At 27.9% G+C, this 24,656-nt stretch overlaps 1 protein-coding gene across 1 annotated transcript in view; it reads left to right on the forward strand.

The window, feature by feature from the left end:
- Window positions 1-396: 396 nt before the first annotated feature.
- Window positions 397-24,656, forward strand: part of LOC129969204 (synaptic vesicle 2-related protein-like) — a 50,896-nt gene continuing 26,636 nt past the window's right edge. Inside the window, exons 1-6 of the mRNA XM_056083650.1 lie at window positions 397-616; window positions 9,259-9,350; window positions 13,276-13,374; window positions 16,208-16,279; window positions 18,584-18,708; window positions 22,013-22,076. Coding sequence (XP_055939625.1) covers window positions 508-616; window positions 9,259-9,350; window positions 13,276-13,374; window positions 16,208-16,279; window positions 18,584-18,708; window positions 22,013-22,076 — 561 coding nt within the window. The 5' untranslated portion in view covers window positions 397-507. The remainder of the gene's footprint in view (window positions 617-9,258; window positions 9,351-13,275; window positions 13,375-16,207; window positions 16,280-18,583; window positions 18,709-22,012; window positions 22,077-24,656) is intronic.

The following is a 24,656-nucleotide window of genomic DNA, read 5'->3' on the forward strand; positions in this document are numbered from 1 at the left end:
CATCTCAATCGATAAATTTAATGTCTTCATAAATTTAACATCTTTTTAATTTATTTGTTTAGTGCCTGTACTATTTTTTAACCCTGACACAGGTCACTTTATGTAGAACCAAACCGAAATGATAATAATGAAACAAAACTATGCAAGATTGCATACTAATACTGTATTTCTATTTTCAACATTTAACGATTAACTGAAATTGCAAAAGCAGAGGCGTGAATTAAATATTGCTGATTATAACAGCCAACATTGCTATGTCACCATTACTAAATACAATTATCAGTTTTAAGTCATCTATAGAATCCACTGGATTCCACACTCATTCTGGAAGTGTAGCTTGGTATATGCGTACGGGGAGATTATTCCTTTGTTTGAACATGAACGTTAGCGGGTTTTTCGTCATACACCGCGCATGCTCGGAATGCATTGTTCTGTAAGATAGTAGTAGAAACGAAATGTTCTTCTGTTATTTGATTTATGTTTTAAACGGTTGCGTCTTTTCCAGGCATGTATGAAAGTTTTGAGGTTACCGCGAATGAAAACGAATCCGGCGAGGTTCTAAAAAATGGGAAGGATTACGGTGCAGCCGATTGCAAAATGGATACGAAACAGAATGGTAACCAATATATTTTTTATAATTAAATTATTTTATTGAGTTTGCTTTAAAATATAGGTTCAAAGTAAAGGAAAATTCATCTTATTATATCTGATGTAGGAAAATATGTCTAAAAAATTTTTTTAATAAATATCGTAGGCATAAAACTAAACTTATGAAGGAAAAGAAAATATAAAATTCATTAAATTTCCTTTCATTAAATTATTCATCATTTATATTCTACAGTTTTGCATAGGTTTCTAAAAAATTAAATTAACTAAAAATCTTGTTTTGAAAACTCTTAAAACTGAAAATAGAATAATTCTTTTTTATATTTAATTATTGTTTTATTTCTATTTTGTGTAAAAGAAAGGCTTGTTTTGATTATATTTTGATGAATATAATTACTTGATTGTCATCTTTTACTTATTGATTAAGTTTGGTAATTTAGTTGTAGATTTAACTGTATGCAATTTTGTGATTGGAAAATTTATATCATTTTTTATTTATTTATTTTTATTTTTAGTTTACAACTGGAAATGTGACTAAAATTAACGAATTCCACAATTCGTACGATAGATTAGCTAAAATTTAAATATATATTATGCTGCATTTTTTTAAATTTAGACCAATCTTGCACTCATATTGGATACTTTCAGTTTAGTTCGTTTTCATTGAAAAAATTTCATCCAATCATGTTTCCCACAGTTTCCACAGTTTCATTTTTGGGTTTTTTTCGACAATATAAACATCAAATTCAAGTAAAAATACTTTCATCCTTAAATTTCTTCAACTGAAATACGATTTCTTGGCAGAATTCTGATAAAAAAATTTTGTATTTCTTATAATCGACGCTGAAATTGGTACATGATTACTAGAAACAAAGTATCTATTAGAATTCCTTTTTATGGTAAACATTTTAAATTCTTACTTTTGTAGTGAGCTGCAGGATTTACAAGAAATTATTTAGATTTCATTTCTTTCTATTTTTAGCCTTTCTTTCTACTATCATCTAAGGAATGAGTAGTATGATTGTACAAAGATAAGACTACGAAGAAGAATTATAGCCATTAAAAAGTGTATTATTTGATAAGAGTTTATGGAGTATTACGATGTTTGATACAAAATTTTATATCCTTATCTTTTGAGCAGATCAACCCTAAGGTGAAAGCAGATTTTATATCGTCATTTAGGACACGTATATGCGTATAAAGGAAGAGTTACTCGAGTCAAATACTACAAAGCAACAAACATTGGAGCTAATTAGTTGCGCTATTGAAGCCAGATTTTTTAAATTTCTCTCTGGAACATTCTAGCATCTAGGCACTTTTTCATGGATACTGGTTTCTGATTTATTATAAAAATGAGGGTCTTAATATAAAATGCATAAACAAATCTAAAATGTACGTTTTCTTGTTTATTCGAACCTTATAGAATTCCATCCCTCTCCCCTCTTCATGGATGCAAATGTTTGGAATAGTCTCGTTTAGTTCCTTAATATTTGGAAGTATTAAGTGCGTTATTCAAAATTTTCTGCATCCCTGTGTAGAGTGGAAATGAGGGTAAAACAGTTTTATATTTTTCTGACATAATTTTAGAACTTATCACCACAGAAAATTTATTTTAGCATCAACTATAAGTCAAAACAAATTAAGTTCCCATTGACATCTGTTACATTTTCATGCAATTTGTCAATGATTTCCGATCAATTTTCCAAAATTAGTTTCAACAAAAGTTTCAGCAATTCCTTTTTTTTTCCAAAATATTATATTTATTTCACATTTATCATTCGCGCACTTTTGCCAATGTAAATCTTGTCATTTTCTACAAGTGTTTTCATTTTTACTTTTTTTAAGTATGACAGATTATCTGAGATTTTTTTATTGCTTTTTGGATGCGATTTTACTTTACTTGATAAATTTGGTAGTTTTTATCACATTATTGTGTATTTTATTGCACCACTATAAAATGCACAATAATATTTTTTATTCTAAGTCATACTTTTTAAAATAAGTGAAGGCACATTCTTTTTTAGCTCTCTCTTTTCCAACTGCAGATTTTTTACTTCTTTTAAGCTTCGTAATATCTAAAATTTAAATATTGCATGCTGGGCATTTTATTACTTATCAAATAAACTTTGAATATCAAGACTCCTTAAAAAGTATAGGTATGAATGCGGATTAAATATTTGGCGATGTTTCGTTGACTGTACTTTACACTTTGCTTCAGGAGCATTATATGTTTGAGCGTCATCTTAGTTTGCACAACGCATTCAAATTTACAATTAATTTTAACTGAAACCAAAAATTATGTATGCCGTGTAAGCAATAATATGGTACAGCAATGGCCATGTAAATTTACAAACTTATCGCTTGATGTGAGTGCATGATCCCAATATCAAAAAGTACTTTTGAAACTCATCAAGCGTATCCTAGAAATGACGGCAGAATTATGCAGAAAGGTACTGTCTTATTATCAGGTGAATTTCATCATATCCTGTGATTTCCTCGACTGTAAATTTAAATACATGGCTAAAAGCCACAGAACGTCGACCATATACCGAAAGAAATCTTAATGTGAATGTTGCGTGCTCTATGATATCCCTCTGAAAAACTTCGACTATGATATCCTTCTGGAAAAAACGATTGCTTAAACTGGGGGGAAAATTATCCCCCACATCAAAAAAATGTATTAAAGTCTGTGATCAATTTTAAAATAATTTTTAAAATTCCTTTAAGTTATTCACTTTTTTGTAATACATTTAGTTTCATAATTAGTAAAAGACATGGCAAATTAAGAAATTCAAAGTATACATTGATTTAAGATTATGTAAAGAAAATTGAAATCTACTATCGCAAATTTCAAGTTATCCTGTGAGAACATTATTTTTTTAAGTCACGTAGTATTAATGCGACAGAAAAACATCATGCTCTCACACGGCTCATATTTCGCAATTACCTACATTTAGAAAAACAATGGTTTTTGGACATCTCAAAATCAATCGAGTTCTCAATTTTTTTTTCTCGAGGTCAGTAACGTAATCTGCCTGATTGAAAGATATATATATATATATATATATATATATATATATATATATATATATATATATATTGCAAACTGGTTTATCTGTTTATGTTCAGCTAGTGTGTATGATCAATTTTATTAGGTAATAATATTTACAAGCATCCTATTACAAGTATTGCAAATACTATTTACACGAATCTTTCTTACTAATTAGAGCAATTTTTATCAATTCATGTGCATTCCTAATCACGCATGAGTCACTCTAATCGCAAGATTAAAAGCAGAATCTTCTAGTTCATCAAACTCGTAACTTAATGGCCCCACAATTTCGCGGAGAAAAAACAATGGACAAAGGAAGATGACAGAAAATTTATAGCATGTACTGTTTTTGCAATATGCCATGTAAATTTCAATGAAATATTTGAACTTTTGTATTCTGATGCGGATAATGACTTCAGGCTCTTGAATTATTCAAGAACATGTATAGAGGTACTGTTGAGATTTTGAAATAAATAGATTTTGAAAATTGGTATCATTTCTCTTTCTGTGTGTCCATCCTTTCGTCTGTATGTCTGTGATAAGGATAATTCAAAACCGCTTTGAGATAGACAGATGAAATTTGGTATACGGTTTTGTTGATTTCTATCAAATTTGAAGCAAAATCTTTTCAGAGGAAGTCTGTTTGTATGGCTATTCTTATATAAGTAAAAGCGATAACTACAAGACCAATTCAACATGACGAAAATTCTGAACACAGATATATTTTTATTTTAGAAACCTAAAACATTTTGAGCCAAAATCTGTCCATCACTACTTTCAGAAGCATATACACTTAAAATCACAATGACTGAAATACATGAAATTTGGTAAATCATTTTGTGACTACAATCTGTGTCAAATTTTGATATGAAATGGAAAAATTCGTCTGAAACACAAATTCCATTTCCGGATACTGTTAATTGCACGTCAAGAATTAATCGCCAAAAAAAAAAAAAAAACTCACCAAGGATAACACGAATAAGTAAAAGTGCTAAATTTACGCCAAAGGTTAATATTTCGTAATTATTGTAAGGTTAAGCAAGGTGTTTTCTACCTTACAGAAGTTCCACATTTTTTCCAGATTTTGAGGGATAATGAATTATTAGAGAATATGTGAGAATGTTTTAGGCTGATTATTCCCTCTGGTTTGTTAACATTTTTATGTTGACATGCTTGCTGTAAATTACTTGACACAAGATTCTTATAATCAAGGAGAAACATTGATACATAATGAACTGGATGAAACTCTCTATAGAATAGACCGTAGAGCTACAAAATTTGACGCTAAAGTTCCCTTACTATGTGCTTTTTAATAAAAATATTAAAATTTTAAACATTTTTGCTGAATTTTCAATTAAAAAATTAACTCTCATGCTAATAATATTTGAGAATAACTTTTTAGAATATTATCATGCAAAAATCATTTTTATATTATTTGAAAATTTAAGAAAAAATAGTTTTGCAGTGACCAATTTTATTTCCGTGCTGCTTTTTTTCTAATTTTCATTTCCCAAAATCAATTCTCAAATACAACTTGTAACAATGCTTTTTTATATTGTATTGAAATTCGGGCCAACATAATTAATTCGCCAAATTTCTTATTCCACTGATTTTGAAAATAATAACATTAAGATTAAAAAAAATGTTGTTTTTAGAAACCAATTTTAAAGTAAAATTTATCTTTTTTTTATTATCATAATGCATTTAGAGCTGTATATCGAATGACATAGAAACAAATTACGCGCAAAGCGTAACCATTGATATAATAAAGTTAGACGAAAAAAAGGCAAATGAATTAAGCACAAAATGTTATCACGCCATGATATCTACGAATTAAAGGTGCAAGTTTCTTTTTTTGTATATAAATTGCATCGTTGCATTATATATAATTGCATTTTTTTCATCTTGAAAATCATTAGTAAGAAACCAAATATCTTATTTGATATGCCTTTCTTTTTGTTTCAGTAGTTAAGAAAGTTAGTGAGTTCCTTTATGTACTCATAAAAAGCATCAAATCGATCAAGAAATGAGATAATGATATTGTTTTGTAAATTTAAAGTGTAACCATAATTTGAATTTGAATTAAGATTTAGAGAACGAAATGGCCTTGTAAGATTAAGTTTTATAATGAATCCCTAAAAATAAACATGAAGAAAATTGCCTATCACTGCTCAATTTCATGATTGTTTATATATATTTTTGAAATTACTCTTTTTTTTTGTTGTTGTTAAAACCTATGCTGATAAGAATTTAAGATTATAAGTATGTAGATATTAAGATTTTATAATATCTGCACACTTATAATATGGCCATACTGAAATCTTAAAATATGGCCAGTTTACAATCACATGAAGCACCATTTCAATGTGCAAAGCTTGAAGCAAGAAAAAGAATGTAACACAGTTTAAGACAACGAACAATTGTTAGCCAGCATACGCAGAAACATAAATCGCAAAATTATGACATCGAATACATTGACCTCGTTCTCGCAGTTCAAGATTGAATTTAAAATAAAATCTTATTTGCCTAGTTCCTCTATTATTGTCAACAAAGATATTGTGAACAGCCAGATATTTTTTAAATAACTAGAATCAGTCCTTAAACTCCATCAACTGTTCTGAGTCTTCTAATTTTTGCTTTATATAAATATTTATATCTTCTGAAATGTCATGAACAGTCACCTACTACCGATTTCTCTCTTCCCCCCCCCACACTCCCTTCCATTTTTGAGACAAATCTTTAAAACAATAATTTACATAAATTCATTATAAGATAAAATATTAACAAAATCTCCTAACCACAGCTACTGCACTCAATTTTACCAACTTTTGTACTATTTCAACTATTTCGTATGAAAACGCATGATTTCAAGATTACACCTCTCAATGGGTACGTAATTTTCTATCGAATAATAACGCAAAATAAAATTCTAGAAGAGCATTAAGAATTATCTTTTGAGATAAGCTGTGTGAATAGATTGTAACTGCTCATTCTAGCTGAGTCCTTTAGTCAACAACAAATTAATCGACATGCCTTTATATAGATAAATAAGCACACATAAATAATAAGTTCTAAAACCTTGCTTGAAATATTTTTATTCTATTTTTAACACAATTAATAAATTTCTATACAGAATTATTAATTTAATGTTATAATTATTAGCTTCTCAAAGTTTAAAATCTTTCCACAAACTTTTATGCATTCATTAAATTTGATCTGAAGAGATATATCACATTTGATATCTTCTGTTTGGCATTCATATTTGATTGCACTTGATCTTTAAATATGAATCGCATTTGATACCTTCTGTTTGCAAAGTATTAAATATTGAACATATAAGCATTTATTATTTTCCTTATATTTTCTATTAAGCCGTAATTGAACTGTTAATATTGGAATCATTATAATGTAGTTATTATAATTACTTAAACTAGCAAATTATTTAATACGATCGAAAGAGAAAAAACAAGGAATAAATTTAATTAAATATGTAAGCAGAACAGTATGACTAGTTAGAGGTTTGAAAGCCTGTTAATTTACAGCAACTTTCACTCATTCTCCAAAAATATATCATAAGTCGTTAAAAATGCAGCGATAAGTCACCAAAAATGGTTTATTTGTGCTACCAAAATTTAATGACATCAATGATCAAGACTCTTTTTACTGTAATACACATTTCCGTTAATTAGGGTGAAATGAACTTCAACTCTATATCTGAAAAATCCTAATTATTCAACAAAAATACTGCAAAACGTAGAGCAATACTAAAATCAATATTTCTAGTAAAATAGGTTAAGGCATTACAAAATAAATCAATAAAATGAATAAAAGATGTAGAGTTTAAGAAAAGAGAGATATTTATAGAAACTCAACCGTCTGCATATTTTATGGACTTAGTAAACATATACTTTGATAAAATCCAATTTCCTTAGTGCATTAGTACCTCTATAACCTTTTTATATTTTTAATTAACTTTTCATTGGTGACAACGGGGTCTCATATGATTTTTAATTAGATAAACTTTGTTCAGACTATGTTTTGAGGAATTTAAAAATATTGGAATATAATTTCAATTGCAAATTCAACAAAAATATTGCTCATTTTTTTCAGTTACTCCCAATCGATTTGAGATCATTTTAATCAGTCTGAGAAAATGGCATCGTATTCATGTTTTTTTTCATCGAACAAATTTTTATTCTTTTCCCCTCTAGTTATTAAAAAATGTCTTCATGTATTGGTGTAACAAAATAATCTGATACGGTCATTTTAGCAGTAATAAGCTCATTCGTACTTGCATAAAATCATATTTGTTGACGAGTCATTTATAGATTTTTTCATGTTTGAGAATAAGCTTTGTTTCCCTTTCATTTAGCTTTTTCAGAATCAATAATTTGATTGAATTATCAAAAGCTGTTACTCAAAGACAAAAAAAGACTACAATATATTAAATTACAACAACAAACCAAAAACATCTACTGAACTGAAAGTGATAGAAAAAAATGAGGCCAGTAGAAAAATTGACACAAGTGCTGAATCTTTCAGACCCAAGATCATCATTCTGGCTAGGAGAAAAGACATTACCATTGATGGATTACTCTATTTTTACATTTTAATATTAAACTTATCAAGGAACAATGAAAGTAGGCTGGTACAGTACTCTTAGCTTATTGAATAGAAGATATATTACTTTCAGTTACAATGGTATATTTAATGAATCTTTTCATCAAAAAGCGGGAATAGTCTTCCAAAACTTTCTCTCATAATATACATAAAGGTGTTTTAGACGCGTTTTTCCTAACCGATTCAAACTACGGGTTACCACAGAACTACAATTTTAGTCACAAAAATACATGACAAGTTTGCTATATTTAAGACAGTACGTTTTTCATTTATCACATTTCGTGCTTCTGAAAGTACAGACAGAGAGACATTCAGCCTCTTATTGAATTTCACTTAAAATTTGATAGGTGCCTATAATATATACAAAGCGTACAGCCGAATTTTACCCATTTAGGTTTTTTCGTTTTGTAACCATCGTATTAGCTTACAGGGAAAAAGCAGTACATACAGACTTTCTCCGGATAGAGTTTGCTCAAAATTCGATAGAAATATATAAATTTAGAATAAGGACTTCTACCAAATTTCATTCATCTAGTTTCAAGTGTTTTGAATTCTTTTTTCCTCAGACGAACAGACAGATAAACAGGCTTAATACCAAAATTTTGTTTTCCTAACATTTGTTTTAAATAACATTTCCTAACATAAAAAATAACATAGACACTTGCTATGTTATTTTTTTTTTGTCTTCCATTTAATCGAGTGCCGATTTAATCTATTAAGACTTCATTTATTTGCATATCTGTGGACCTCACAAAATATTTCAGAACTGTACAATATTTAAAAAAACTGTGATAACTTTATATCTTTCCGAAAGTGTATGTCATTCATTCTAAAAATAACTTCCCAATTTTCGAAGAAATGAACAAAACGTTTTATAGTTTTTTTTAAAAAACATTGTATTTTGGACTGAAATTTGTAACAATAGATTTTTAGTTCCAGTTTATGCTGTATTCGCTGACAATTATTTCACGCTTTTTCAGCAAATCTTGTGTATTCAGTGGACGATGCTGTTAACAAAGTGGGTTATGGAAAATTTCAGCTGAAACTCACTTTATTAGCGGGTCTCGGATGGGTAAGTTTCATCAATCTTTCAGCACTTTCATTCGTCCATCTTCCCTTAATAATAATTTGATATCTGAGCAAATTTTTTAACACCTGACTTTAAACAAATAATTATTTTATTAGTAGAACATCAGAATCTACTTGAAATATAGTAACAAGAGTAAGGTTTTAGTGATGATATCGCAGCACTTATTAAATGATTATTTTTTTTATTCATTAGAAAGCTCTGTTTTCATATATAGAAAAAAAGATCTTTGCATTTAGTGTTGCTTTAATAATGAAAGTAAACATTATAGATACGTTAATCATTTTATTTATCTGTATTCAAGTTGATACTCGCAATCTTTGATAAAATTTCATATCAATCTTTAAAATTACGAAAAAAAAATTATAATTATTTGTAACAATTTTTAGTTTTCATTAAAAATAAAAGTAAGGAAAGGTAAGAGGATTTTGTACATTATAATGATTCATGTTTAAGTGTTTGATCTTAAAATATTATATAGGTATATTTATGGAGGAAAAAATTAGTTTATGATAGTTTTTAAGAATTGATTCGCACAGTATATAATTTTCCGAGATGTTACAAGAATTAAAAATTGAAAACATAACTATAAGTATTTTGACTTTTTAAACTATTAGAGAAAAATTAAATATGAAAATATTTTCATAAACGGCGCAGGATTTATCATCTTGTATTTTTTTTAAAAATGGAATCATTTCATTTGATGCTATTCATGCCAAACATAATTTTTCATGCTTTTTAATATCTATCTCCCCATTTATTTTTAATGTTGGGCATGATCTAATGATTTTAATTCTTTGATATCAGGCTTTTTTTTTCTGCAAAAAGCGGTCCCTCAGGGAAGGGGGCACCTGGTAATTGAGGATGAGAAGCTTCTGTAATTTATGGCTGGTTCTCGCCACCCTTGAGGGTACATGATCGGGTAGAGGTCACTACCTCCCATCGATGACCGGACGTACTTCTTTAGGGAAGGGTTGTACCGGAGCCGGTGATGGCCATTGGGATTAAACCACAATTCCCTCCAGAGTTGCTGTTGCGACTGTCCGGTCTTGGGTCGGAGTAGTCAGTCTAGGATTTCTCCAAAACGCGCAATGCATTCCAAAATTAAAATTCCCCATCAACATATGACATGAACATAAAATAACGTTACTCTTAAGAAATGAATAGAAATCCACTTAAATGGAAAATATGAACATTCCCTCCCTGTATGCTATCTATCTCGTAGAGATAATGAATAAAATATATCCTTTGATTTACTCACCCACACTTGAGTGATAATGTCTCACATACTGCTGTTATTTATATCTGAAATCTATTGTTCATTTGGCATGCAAAAATGTGTCATTTCTACGATAGAATATGCAAAGGCTCTTTTTCGGGGATGTATTCTGGCGTAATGAAACGAGTCATTTTATTCATCTGACATACAAAGATGAGTCATTTCTGTAACAGAATATGCAAAGACTCTTTTTCAGTGAAGTCGTCTGGCTTACAGAAGCGAGTCGTTTCTGTATCAAAACATGCAAAGTCTCTTTTTCAGTGAATTGAATTTATAAAAATGTCACACCAGATAAAATGCATTATTCAAAATGAATGAAATATGAATCTACTATAGCACTATAATCCATTTTTATTCAGCACGATACATATTGTAATAGCAAGTGGTATGCAATATCGACAACAAAGTTTTAAATTAAGTATTCGGAGATTTGCCATTCGAAGCAATACATCTTTCGCATGTCATTATTCCTGTATAACTGAATATAAATCCAAACTTTATTAAATCTGTGTTGTATATTTTATCAGGTGACTCCTTTTCATTTACGTGATTCATTGCCAGAGAATCGTCTATATTGGCCCAATGTTCCATTACAAAAATACCTTGTTTCTGTATGTCTGACACATTTTAAATATTTATAAACAACTTTTTGGAAAACCTTGTAGATAATGATTGCAGCCATTTCGTGGCTATAAAAATTTTATATCCATTTGTTTTTATTATAAACTAAAAGAACCAGAAAAAGAAAGTTTATTATAGACAAATGTTGGTCTAGTATTGCAATCATAAAAGCTACAAATAAAGTTTAGTTTCATGACTGACACATAATTTTTGTTAAGCGTTTTACGAAATTTTATAGGACTATGTTTATAAAATACTTTTTGAGAAACCTTGAAGATAATATTGATTCCAGCCGTTTCGTTATCATAAAAACGTTTTATTTCTTTAATTTAAAAGAACAGAGGATGTAAATAGTAAATAGTGGGTTCGTGTCTGACATAGATATTCGAAACTTTATAACTTATAACTGTTTTTTTAAGAATTAATTTATGAGGAATGCAAAAATTAGAACTTATGGATGAACAATTTAAGGAAAATGTAGGTGTCGCCTGAAGATTTATCAGAGAACTCGACAAGTGATTTTCCAAAATTTGATTTTTTTAATTTTTTTTTTTTTTCTAATTGGAAGATGATTTTATTCTGAAAAATTCAAAATCATTGAAATTAACTCCACGATATCTAATTCAATGAAAAAAGAGCAAATGATAAGGGGCTACAATTAAAATTTCACCACATTAAAAATAATAAATAAATAGGCAAATTCTTTTAGAATTCATTTTGAAATTCAAACATAGTTATAATTTGCAATTGCAATTTTAAGAATTTAATTAAAACTATAGAAAACGATAATTTTTAACAAATTAATAAAAATATTATAACATGAACAGATATTTGAAACAGATTTTGAGATTAAATGAAAGTAAATTACAATTAATAGTACAAGAAATAAAAACAATAGGTGAAACACTTTTAAAGCCTTGTCTCATTGGCGCGGGGGAAAAAATCATTTGCCTTTCACCATCTACTTAGAAAAAGAAGTAGAAATATTTGGTTAAAAGAATCGATAAACAGTTTTTAATGAATGTCTCAATGTATCTCTACACAAAATTCGAATGAAATAATCTATAGAGGATAACTTATACATTTTGTGAATAAACATGACTGCCGTTGTGTCGAGAATAATTTACTGAATATGATTCTTAAAACCTATAGACTGTATAAAATTTAGATTTTATAATTTTTTTAGAAGTTTATGCATTGGAAGACACAAAATAAATTATATTATTTACATCAATTAAATTCCTTTGAAAGTAAAACTGAATTGTATAATGAGTCAAAAAAAAAATTTGTATCGAATAATTCTTAAAGAAACTGCAAGAAAATTAAAAAGAAATTCTTTAACACACATAAGATTTTAATGCTGAATTATTCTATTTTTTGATCTCATAGTTTCAAAAAACATAATTGATTTCAATAAAAAATGTTTTTTATATAGGTTAAAGTTTCAACACGTCCAATTTTAATTAAATTTCATATTTTAGGAGAGGTAACAGAAAATTTTGGAAATGCATAGTGAAAAGAACAGAAGGGAATAAGACTTCTAAAATTGTATGAGTTATATAACTATCAAAATTTGAAGCTTAGCATTATTTTTCTATTGAAGCTATTAAGACAAAATGACATAAAATATTTTAAAGCAAAATTTTAACGCCCATTTATTCCAGCAAACTAGATAGATAGTTGCCAAAAGCTGATAAGAATATATAAATAAATAAAGAAAATTCACAGAATTAATAAAATGTAAAAAATAACCTAAAGTAAATTATTAGAAGATTGAGTAATTTAAAAGTATGTTTAAATGTGAAAATGAATTATCACCATATTATTAAAAAGAGGGGGGGAGAAGGGAGACCTATCGCCTTTTAAAGATCTCGCCTATTTTTTTTCTTGTTTTGCCATATAGAATATTTTCATATTATATTTCACTTTATTTCTTAAGTATATCTCACTTTGAAAGAATTGGTTTTTCTTTTTCTCGATTTTAATTGCATTCTCTATGCTTATTTCCAGTTAGCCGATGCCTTCGAAATCTTCATCTTATCTATTATTGGAGATTTCATGGCCTGCGATTGGACGTTATTCCGGTGGCAAATTGCTCTATTGACATCAGTATGTACAAAAAATTTCTCATAAAATTTCTTTATTAAAACTACAAAGTGTAGCTCGAATCTGAGTACTCCTGTTCACTGTAGAGAAGAAAAGAGAGGGGAAAAAACCTTACAATTATCCAATTATAATCATATCACAGTTTTATTTGGATAATCGTAACGACGCGATATTTCAGAGATATAATTTTTCAGAGAAAGAGGGAAATGAACAATGGATTCAAAAGAGGCGATGCAAAGAAATTCTAGAATGAAAGATAAGGGACGACAGAAAAAATTCCTAGTATAAACATTTCTACTATATCGCATTCCCCAAATATGTGTGTGATGCGTATAATAAAAGAATTGTTGATATAGTTATATATATAAAATAAGAATTATTATTAAAGTGTAATACACACACTTAATTCTCCTAAACACTTAAATGTTAATAACGTTTATATGTATAAGAAAAAACATCTATGGTAAAATATGTTCATTTTCGTGAAATATTTCTTTTCATAATTTTTTTTCTTTTTAGTAGCAGTAATTATTTCTTGCTGATTCCTCCTCCACCTTTGTAGAAGCAAAAATATTTTAACCTCTGAAGGATGTCAATTTTATGTCTTCTATATGCTTGGTACATTTTACTAAGCATATTATTAATTTATATTTGTACTATTTTGCTATAACGTATACTACCATTAATTTTAATCGAGATTGTACCCGTTATGGTTTGAAAAGCATTAATTAATATCTACTGAATATTTATTAATATTATATTAGCATTTCTCAAAACAATTTTTTCATAAATTTTGTCACCTTTGTGAAGTTACATAAAAATGAATATAATGGCCCTTAAAAATTACATTCATAAAAAAACAGTGTATCTATAAAGGTAATAAAACAAATCAAAAAGTTTTTTTCTAATTATTCAACATAATATTTGTCTTTCATTCACTTAAATCATCGTTTGAATATTTGTCAATTTTCTTTACAAATATTCCTGTAATAAAAGGAGTAACTATCTAAATGCTAACAATGTAATTAAAGAGAATTTTTAAAAAGTTAAATAAGCCACAACTTAATTAAAGTTTCAATGTATTTGAGAATAAGGAAATACTAAATTATAATAACAAAAACGAATCCTTTAAAAAAATAGGAATTGAATCCATCGGTTATTCAAACATTGTGAAATTATGTTAATACAGATTTTGCTAATGACAATACAAGTTTTAATGATTATATTGATTTTCGTTCTTAGTAAAGCAATAAGTTAGGTGTTATCCAAGCTATGTTAACATCGGAAGTTCCAATTTTAACTTAATGATGTTAGTTTTTACGCTCCCCTGAATATGAAGCTACTTAAATGCCACTCTTCTGATTATTTTAATAAGGAAGCAAACAGAGTTTAATATCACTTTGTAACTGTCTTATTATTGCTGCAAAAATAAATATATTATTCAAATCATTGGAGTATTACAGAAGTAATATAAGAAATTAAAATTCACCTAAATACTTGAAAATTTAATCAACAAGTATATTATTTCCCTTCATCTGTGTTGGAGAAGAATGAGTAGAAGCTGACTATTAATCTTATTAATGAATATAAAAAGATGCGTTCCTGGTTGTGAGCTATTGAAGCAGATAGAATCATTCAAAAACTGGGTTCGAAGAGAACCGATTATTTAAAAATTTTTACTTGAAGACGAACATAATTTTAAAGAATATATGTACATCTCTGAAAAAGCATTAAATTATAATATACTCAAAAAATAATTATTATTTATTTGGATTTCTCATTACACAGTCAGTGCGAAAATCCACTAAGTAACAGATTATTACATTTTCAGGTTCGGTTCGGTTATGAACATTCGAATATTAGGCAATTACTCAGCATATACACAACCAAACACCTAGAAAATTTCTATTACAAATAATTGTGATGCGCTCTTTGGAATTTTTATTTGCTGAATCCAAAGGCAAAACAATTATTTTTAAAAGTTATCTTAAATTGCTGTTATCGCTATGACATGCCGACAACTTGATTAATTGTAATTTAATAATAGACTAATTAAACTTGATAACAGACCGATCACCGAGCGAATGACGATATAACGTTTCATCACTGAACCTAGGAAGCATTTTTGTAACCAATTATGAATTTTCTTTGCTAGGGACTTTTTTATCTTAAATATCTAGGATAAAAGATCGAGTTGTTGACGAGTTGACTTTATCAGTAGAAACCAAATATTCGACAAACTATTGCTCGAAATATAGGAAAATATGTATAATCATATGTCAGTACTGAAGGATTCGTGTCTTTTTAAATTTTAATCTGAAACAGAAAAATTTGATATTTATTTTATTGCAAATTCAAAATTAGAACAACTTATCCCGAGATATTTTCTAAATAGCTTCTGTAGCTAAATTTGAAATGTTCTTTATATAAATTTCAGAGGATTCATAAATTTTCTTTTTGAAATTAGGATGAAGTACAAAGCCCATGACACGAAGTTCCAGAAATCAAATCGAATATTTTTCTTTTTTCTCATCGTTGAACGTTGACAAATTTATAAATAGAACAAACTATTTAACCTTAACTCTACATATTTACTATAAAGATTATAATTCAAATTTGGATATCGAGTATCATTTGGAATTCTTGCAGATGTTGTACTGGATATTTATGAATTAATTATATTTATAAATGTGCAATGTTATTGAAGTAATTTTTAAATCATGGTTATAATAGTTTTTCGAATTGCAACTATTGTGCTTTAAATTTTGTATACTCTTTTATAATCATGCTATACAAAATGTTTAAAACATGATAAAACTTTTTTTTGAATTTCTAGATCGTCTTTGCTGGCATTATGGTGGGAAGCCCTGTCTTGGGAGCCGTCGCAGATGTCTACGGTAGGAAGCGGGTCAGTCATCTTATAAACATTTTTTAACTCAGAAAAATTAAAACTCTTGCCTTAAACTGTATATTGCTACCAAATCAATCAAAAATAGCATTCTAAAATAGTTCATAAAACTTTATCATAGTTGTAAAAATACAGAATATTTTCATCTTAGTTGATAAGAAAAATAACTCATAACAAGAGACATAAAGATTTCGATTATTATTTTCTCTGATATTAAAATAGACATTTATTGCTAATTTCGATTACTGAACACACATAATGACAATGAAAATTTGAAATTTGTTCCCATTCCTACGATTTTGTAACTTAATGCTTTTAATATGAAACAAGGGTCATAAAAAAGGTCATACAAAAGGTCATATATATTTACCTATTAACTCTATGTTATGGGATCACTTGGATTGTCGATTATGCATTTTCTCAGAGTTATCTTTAAAAATAATAAAAGAGTAGTTTGCCAACATTATAGTGGATTAGCTTTCCTAGAATAGTTTATCGATTTTAGCAATATCCTGGAGAAACTTCTAGACATGCTAATTACCCACAGTTTACAGAATAAAAGTCCAACCGACGCTGCAGGAAATGCAATTTAAGACACGCTAAGCAATCAAATTTCAATCCCCCTTGCATGCAGAGAAAATGTCCATCAGAAAGTTCTTAAACCATTTTCTTCGTATTTTTTAATAAATTTCTTAAAGTCAAGGTTATTCCAGTACTCTTTTTCATTTCATTATATTACAATTTCAAATTTGCATGTTTAAAGAACTCATGGATCTGTGAACTAAGAAAAACTCCCCCGTTTGGTTTAAATACACCGATTACAGGAAATTTGTTATTCAAATATTTTAAACTACTTTCGTCCGTGGTTTTCAAAATTTTATTTTATTACATTAAATTTTATATATAAGGATGTTTATGCTAAAATTGTCTTCCTTTTCAAATGTTTAATTTCCCTATTTTTTTTCATAAAAAATTTTCTACTTAGTTCACAGTTTTAGTCCTATCCTCATTCATATAATAAGTTGCTATATTTCGGCCTAATGTGGGATCCACAAAAAAAGTTTCCGCTTTCAATTTACAACAAAGACGCCATTGAGAAGAATTATTTTAATTGCAGAGCTGTTACGAAATCAGCGAAGTCGAAGAAATTAACCGAAGGTTTTACTCCGTAATAGAAATTCGTAAGCTTTAAAATATTTCTGCCTTGGTAAATGGATTTTAGAAACTTACCTATATTTAATATATATTTATACTTTTTATAATGTATATAAACATAATAAATATTAAAAAATATTCTTTTTTGTAGACCTTTGATATATTTTTTGTATTAATATAATTTATAAGTTATACATTTCTAAATTCCAGTCTTTGTATTTATTTGGAGGAAACGAAGGGAAAAGATTTCTTCCATCTTTTCTAAATAAGAACCAATTGTGAAAATTTTCCACAGTTTTTGTGTTCAGCTCTCAAAAATTGTATGAAATTATTGTTTATATGGTTGAGAAGATTTTCTTTTTTGTTTGATATAAAAAACAATAATATTTAAATGTTATACAAAAAAAATCCAGTAATATTAAATTTAAATCCTTAAAGATCTTCTGAAAATTTACAAAATTATCGGTTATTTTAAATTTTATTATTGTCGATGTTTATCTTGTATGATCGATCTTGTGTAATTATAGTTTAAAATGCTTTTGTCTGAAAGGAATTATTTTTCTGCATGTTCAGTTCAAAAATTATTTCGTTTATGACGCTAGTTTAATTTTATGCTTTTTTCCTTTTTAATTCAATAATTTTATGATTTTTTTATTATTTATTTGATAGTGCGAGCACTTTCAAAAAAAACGTTTATAGTATTTTCACTTTAGGAATGATAAGGCACATGTAAATAAGCGAAGTAATTAAAAATATTATAATGAATCATACTGTGATTCGGAATACTATCTAATTAGATGCTTACTTCTTCACTAATTTTTAATCGCAATACAGAAAAGAATATCTAATTAGATAGTAGGTTTCAATGACAGACGATTAACATAGATAACAACGATATAAAACAAGGAGATATAAATTAAATACAAGCGTGATCTATTTGCAACAAATTCTATATTGAATAAGAACTCTTGCTGTCATCCAAATATGGGTGACTCGGCACTCAACGTGGTAAATGACCATTTTCTAATTGCTTCAATATAGTATTTATAAAATACCGCAATATTCACAGCCAATATTTTAATGAATATGCCTTCAAAAATTTCTAAACAATACGTTACTTATTTGCAATGAATTCTTTTATTGCTTCAGTCTCTTGCTGTGTCTTCTATCCTCCTGTTCTTGTTTGGGGCAGTAAGTGCCGCGTCTCCTTCCTTCATCTGGATGGTAATCTTCAGATCATGCATGGGGTTCTCTCTGGGTGGTATTGCGCAGGGGTAAGAATTGAAATATCATGTACCATAAGAATATTCAAAATGTACCAAACCAATGGTTATGATTCTCTTTTAAATAATAATAGGATAACAATTTTCAACATGGAAGTTTTGAAAAAGTTTTGTTTCAACAAAGAAGTTTATAAAGTTTTATTTGCTTACATAACAATTTCTCTATTTGGCAGTTATTATGGAATCGCAACTGCCAAATACAAATCTTTTGGTCATACAAATATCATGCGATAACCCATTTTCCTGTCACATGGAACTTTCTCAATGCATATTTTCAATACTTTGATAATTGCACTTTGCGCCAGAAAAACTCAATGAAATCAAATTAATGGTTAAACTGTAGAGACGTTGAGAAAGAGCATGTGACGTATCTCAATGAAATGGAGACACAAAAAGTAATATAAAATGGCAACATGCTTGTTCTGCGTGACATGAATGGCTACGAACATGCCTCTTAATGGTAGCGTAAAATAGTATATTGCGTGGATGTCCTTAAGAAGTTACAAAGGGCAGTCGGAATGAGTTACAAGCAAATATTTTAAATTCCTTTCTGTATTGCGCTCGAATTTCTTTCTGTCTTTGTCGTCTATAAGGAATTTATAGCCATTTGAATTATGCACGAATGTTATCACATTATGTAAAGTTTGTTTTAAACTTAATGTCTCTAAACTAAAAATCTCTATTTCATTGTTACATGCATTTTAATTTTTTTTTGTCTAATTATACACCCACAAATGACACGAAATTGTATTATTCAATTATTTTAGCGCACAAGAATGCTAAAATGTGTCTACTTCTCAGAAAGAGAATGCCATTGCCCAAATCTATCGATTTTCAAATTTATTACTTGTTACTTTATATAATAGTAATACTAGTAGTAATGGAAGAAGGAGCGAATGAGGTAGTTTAAAAAGACTTTTTTTTCTATCAAATTTAAATATTCCCTTCGTTTCTAATACCAATTAAATAAACTACAATCATCAAAGTTTCAAAAAACGTTTTCAATAAATTACAAATCAAATTTTCCTAAAGGGCAAAAAATGAAAGTAAAGATATTAAGATTTCATCTACCTAGATCAAGAAAAAAATCTTCCGATGATCTAAATAAAATATCCTTTATGCCGCATCTTCTGTCTAGATTAGATAAAGAATCTTCTAACAAAACTCTTTATTTTGCATTAGGTTTATATTAGCAAACCTCTGTTAATCATGTATTATTTTTATATTATAGAATTATACATAATCAATAGTAAGCTACTGTAATCAAAAAGTATTCCAGAATGGCGGCAAAAAACAAAGGGTATCGGTTTCTTGCATCTGCTGCAAAATAAACTCTTCCTATTCTGATGCCAGCATTATTTCCAATCATCAAAATATTACTTAAAGTCGTTTTTATGAACATCTTTTCAAGCTTTTCATAGCGAATTTTCTTTTAGAAAATTTATAGACTCAAAACGGTGGTCACGAAGAAACGGCTTCAAAAGCGGTAATAAGTGACACGGTTCCATGTTAGATGAATATGAAGTTTATAAAAATGGATTTGCGAGATGTTTGGTTAAAAATTCACAAATAATATTTTTACTATCGTGATACGATTATTATTCGTGAGTCTTAATTATCGTGAAATAAAACTGGTAATTTTTTCTCCCCACATGTCAGACCATTTTCAACAAACTAACCGTCTTTGTCGAATAGCTTGTTAGCCCAGATTATTATCTTTATAATTTGATAAGTATTAATGCAAAATGTATATTTTAAAAATTCCATTTTATTATTTGATAAGCTCCAAAAATATGAATTTTATTGAATAATTCAAAACAAATCTAACGCGTGCAACTTTAAAAAAATGTTTGTACTACAAAATAAAAGCAGAAATAAAAATTCTACTCTGGTATTAGTGACCAAAGGAGGCATTTTTTGAGGCTCTGATTTAACACAGGCAAAAGTATGCTATTGAATGTTTCCAAGGAGGACTTTGAATTTCATAATATTAAAAATTGTTACAAATTATCTATTACATTTAAAAAATTGTTAAAAATAAAGAAAATGTAATACAAAAAGGAAATTAATAGCTTTAAAAAAGAATTTTTTTATGTTACAAAAACCATTTTTGTGAGATAATAATTTTGGAAAGTACGACCGCAATATCCAAAGGTAAGTTTTACAGATTACCTACTTCGAAATGGTTTAAATTAAATTTTCGTTTCCGGTTAAACTTTGTTTGACGCCTATTTCTTGAATTTTTTTAAAAAAATTTCTTCTTCTGAAAGAACAAATTTTTTATTGAATCTTATCGATAGTATTTTTAATAATATTTTTAGCCTCATTAATTATCGAAGCGTTAAATGAATTGAGGTAACAACGTTCATTGAAGTAGCCTGAAATGTACGTAGAGTGATTTGTTTACATTTAACTCTTAACATTTGATAACATGTAATAAGAGTGATTTCTGTGTCTTCAATTTTATACATCTGGGTTTTTTATATTTATAGATTGCTTTATGTAAACGATGGAAAATTCTCAAATAACAGCCCTCATTGACTGCCTGGTCTCTTGGTAGCAATTCATAATGAACAACATTACGATAATCAAATATAATACCTTTAATTCAGGAGAATTGAGTACGTTTTGTTTTTAGAATAAATTTAAAGTTCTTGAAATAATTGGAGAAGAAACACGTGGGAACCTTAAATTATTTCATTAAAAAATTCCTTGGCATACACCAAATGATATATTGTTCAAATATGTGTCTCATTGTCAAACGACAATCATAAAGCATCATTTTCACTAACCATATCGATATCTTAATCATTAATCGAATTGGATGGTATGCTAGATCGCAGATTATTCACAACGCATGTTCTACCATTTTTAAAACTTTTTGTACCAGTCAAATATTTTTGTCTGATAAATAATTGTCTTTAAAAGCTCTGTAACATTTCGAATACGTTTGTAGCCGGATTTTGTTACAATAACACGATTTAATGAGAGTTCTTTGCTCAATAATATTTGATATTTCAAAAAATCGATTGAGTAAAAATTTCTTATCTCATTAGAAACAAATTTATTCAGACGATAAAAAGTAATACATTTTGACTATTATCAGATGTTTTTAGAAGTTATAAAAACGTTTGATAAAAGTTTTAAGACGATTTTTTCGATAGATAAATTTTAAATGAAGCTTTCTGGATACTGTTTGACCACCGCAGTATTTTTCCGTAATATAAATTTTATTTACGGATGTAAAGAATTTAATTTTATATGTTGCAATTAAAATATTTTCGCCTTGTTTCAGAGTGACGTTAAACAGCGAGTACTGTCCTACTAATGTTCGTGGAAGAGCTGGGTTCTTCATATGTGTAGGTAATTTATATTCCTTTATTGCATTTAAACCCCTATATTTTTTATTTACTATTCCAAATGTTATATTACCCCTTTAATGGTATGTAGTGTATTACGCCGTGTTATTCGATATATTTTTGAGAAATGTTGGTGGAATTTTGTTTTATGAAATAAAAAAAAAAGTTCAAAAATTTGAAAGCTATTAATAAGAAAATTAGAAAAAATCAAACAGAAATTTTAAATATTTAACGCAGATAATAAATCCAAAAACGATATTAAAAATCATTCGATTATGAGGTTTCTTCAGAAGCTCAGTTCGTTTTAGCATGATAATATATATAAGTTGTTATGCCTTCAGTAAACTGAAAAAATTTTAAACTACATCATGATATGTAACTCATGATGTAAAGTGCAATATTTTAGAGATAAGACTTATGTCCCGCACTTTGTAATTTTAATTTTTAGGAAGCATCTCTTTATAAGAAATCGTTTCTCTAAACTTTAATTAGACTTTAAATTGATTCAAAATTAAACGAAATTTTAGTGTTCCTCCTCAATAGGTTTGAAGCATGTAATTCCAGAAAGAAAAAAAACATTTCCTACCACCTTTTAATCTAAATTGTATTTTTTTTTTGGGGGGGGGGCTTAATTTAATACTTTTTTCAAAATTATTTTTTTAAAAAATTGTAATATGGTTATAATGAAATTCAAATCAATTTTATTATTTCATAAAACGTTTTCCACTCGTGTGCCTTTCTTAATGTTAGAATAATGATAAAAAAGCATTATCATGCTACAATGATTTATGTTAGAGGCTTCTGTTTTCTTTTTTATAAGTGAAAAAGAAAAACGAGTAAAATTAAGAAGAAGATACATTAAGCAGCTGACAATGCGCACTAATTATAGTATACTAGATTCTTCAAAACTCATCCCTCCTCTTGGTCAGACTTAACTGGATTCGAATTTTATTTCAGAGTTCATATGTTCGAATTTTATTTCAGAGTTCATATGACGAAAAGAAAGTTTGTTATTTTTTTAGAGGAATTATGTCTTAGGCTAAGAAATGTAATATTGTTTTTAATCAGATTTCATCTTCTTTATCTGCTTCGCACAAAATTAAAATGGAATCTTAATTCAGCAAATAAATTTAATAAATATTGGTTTTAAACAAAGGGGTTTAAAAAACATCTTTTACCACTGCATCTTAAAGTAATTTTTTAAAAAAATTTCCAAAATTTTAGTTTTCATAAATACCATGGAATAATTTTTGTTCTAAAATCTAATGTGTCACTTCATGATTCATGATTATAGAATCCTGATTTTATTAAATCAATCGATTAATTGATAAATATTTCTGAAAATATTGTGATAATATAATATCCTTGAGAACGCATAATCAAAAGTAAAATTTCAAAATGCTATTATTACAGGAAGTGAATAGGAAATCTGTAACAAAAATTTGATCTTTACAAGAAAAAATGAAATTTACTCAAAGTAGATAAATTTTTTAAAAAAAAATCATTTCAAATAAAAGTGAAAGTGAAAGTTTCACATGCCTAATTTGCATCGCCACTGAATCAAATATGAGAAGGATCCAAGTACAGTCATTTATCTTTCAAATTTTGTTCCGAGTATGAAATGTATTTCATATAATTCCTCAACAGAAGTATTTTAGGTATTTGATATTTTTTCCAGAATCTCTCCAAAATGTTTTGGAAATATTTTATTTTTTAAAGATTTTATTTCTGTCTAAAATACTTCTTTTCAAAATCAATACTATACTTTTCAATACTATTTTTCAAAATCTAAAATAGAATATATTAACATCACCCTTATTCTTCCCTCATATATGACTAATTTCTGCATTTTTTAGTTGAATTACTAGTGAAACGTGTATGGAAAATACTTTTTTTGCATTTGTCATTTTAATCTATCTTGAAATTCTTTTATGGGTGATTGAAAGCAAGATACTACTATTTACAAAAGTATAATATCGTGCATACTATTGAATCACGCAAAGATTGCATAAAAAGATGTTTCAACTCATGTTATTCATTCATTCAAAAAAGTTTTCTGATGTATTCGTCTCAGAAACTGTGTACATATGATTAAACAGCGAAACGGCTAGGTTTATTTAAGGTAATCTGCGGACTATTTATTTCACCTGTTGGCATAAAACCATTTGTCTGTAAAGAAACATTTTTATGTAAATGTTTTCACTTTTCTACAAAAAAATATTCAGAGAATTTCAATAAATCGAGAAAGGTTCAAATTAATTGATTTCTCTAAAATGAGTTTTTTTTTAAATTTAAAATTGGACGTTCGTGCAGAATTAAAAGCATACCTCTCTAATCAGGGCTACTAACATGTAAAGTAAAACACTTACTTACTTTTTTACTTATTTATTTACTTACAGAAGAAAATATTTAAATTCTTCGCCGTTTATCAAAACTTTTAGAAAGGTGAAGATAAATTTAATTATTGTCCCATTCGAATGCTATATGACTCTTTTTGTGTTTGAACCTTATCATTCTGAGTTGCAGTGATTTGCAAGGATAAAATCTAAATTAAAAGATTCATTCCAATATTTCTTGCGC

This window comes from Argiope bruennichi, chromosome 5, assembly GCF_947563725.1.
Source record: "Argiope bruennichi chromosome 5, qqArgBrue1.1, whole genome shotgun sequence".
Lineage (NCBI taxonomy): Eukaryota > Metazoa > Arthropoda > Arachnida > Araneae > Araneidae > Argiope > Argiope bruennichi.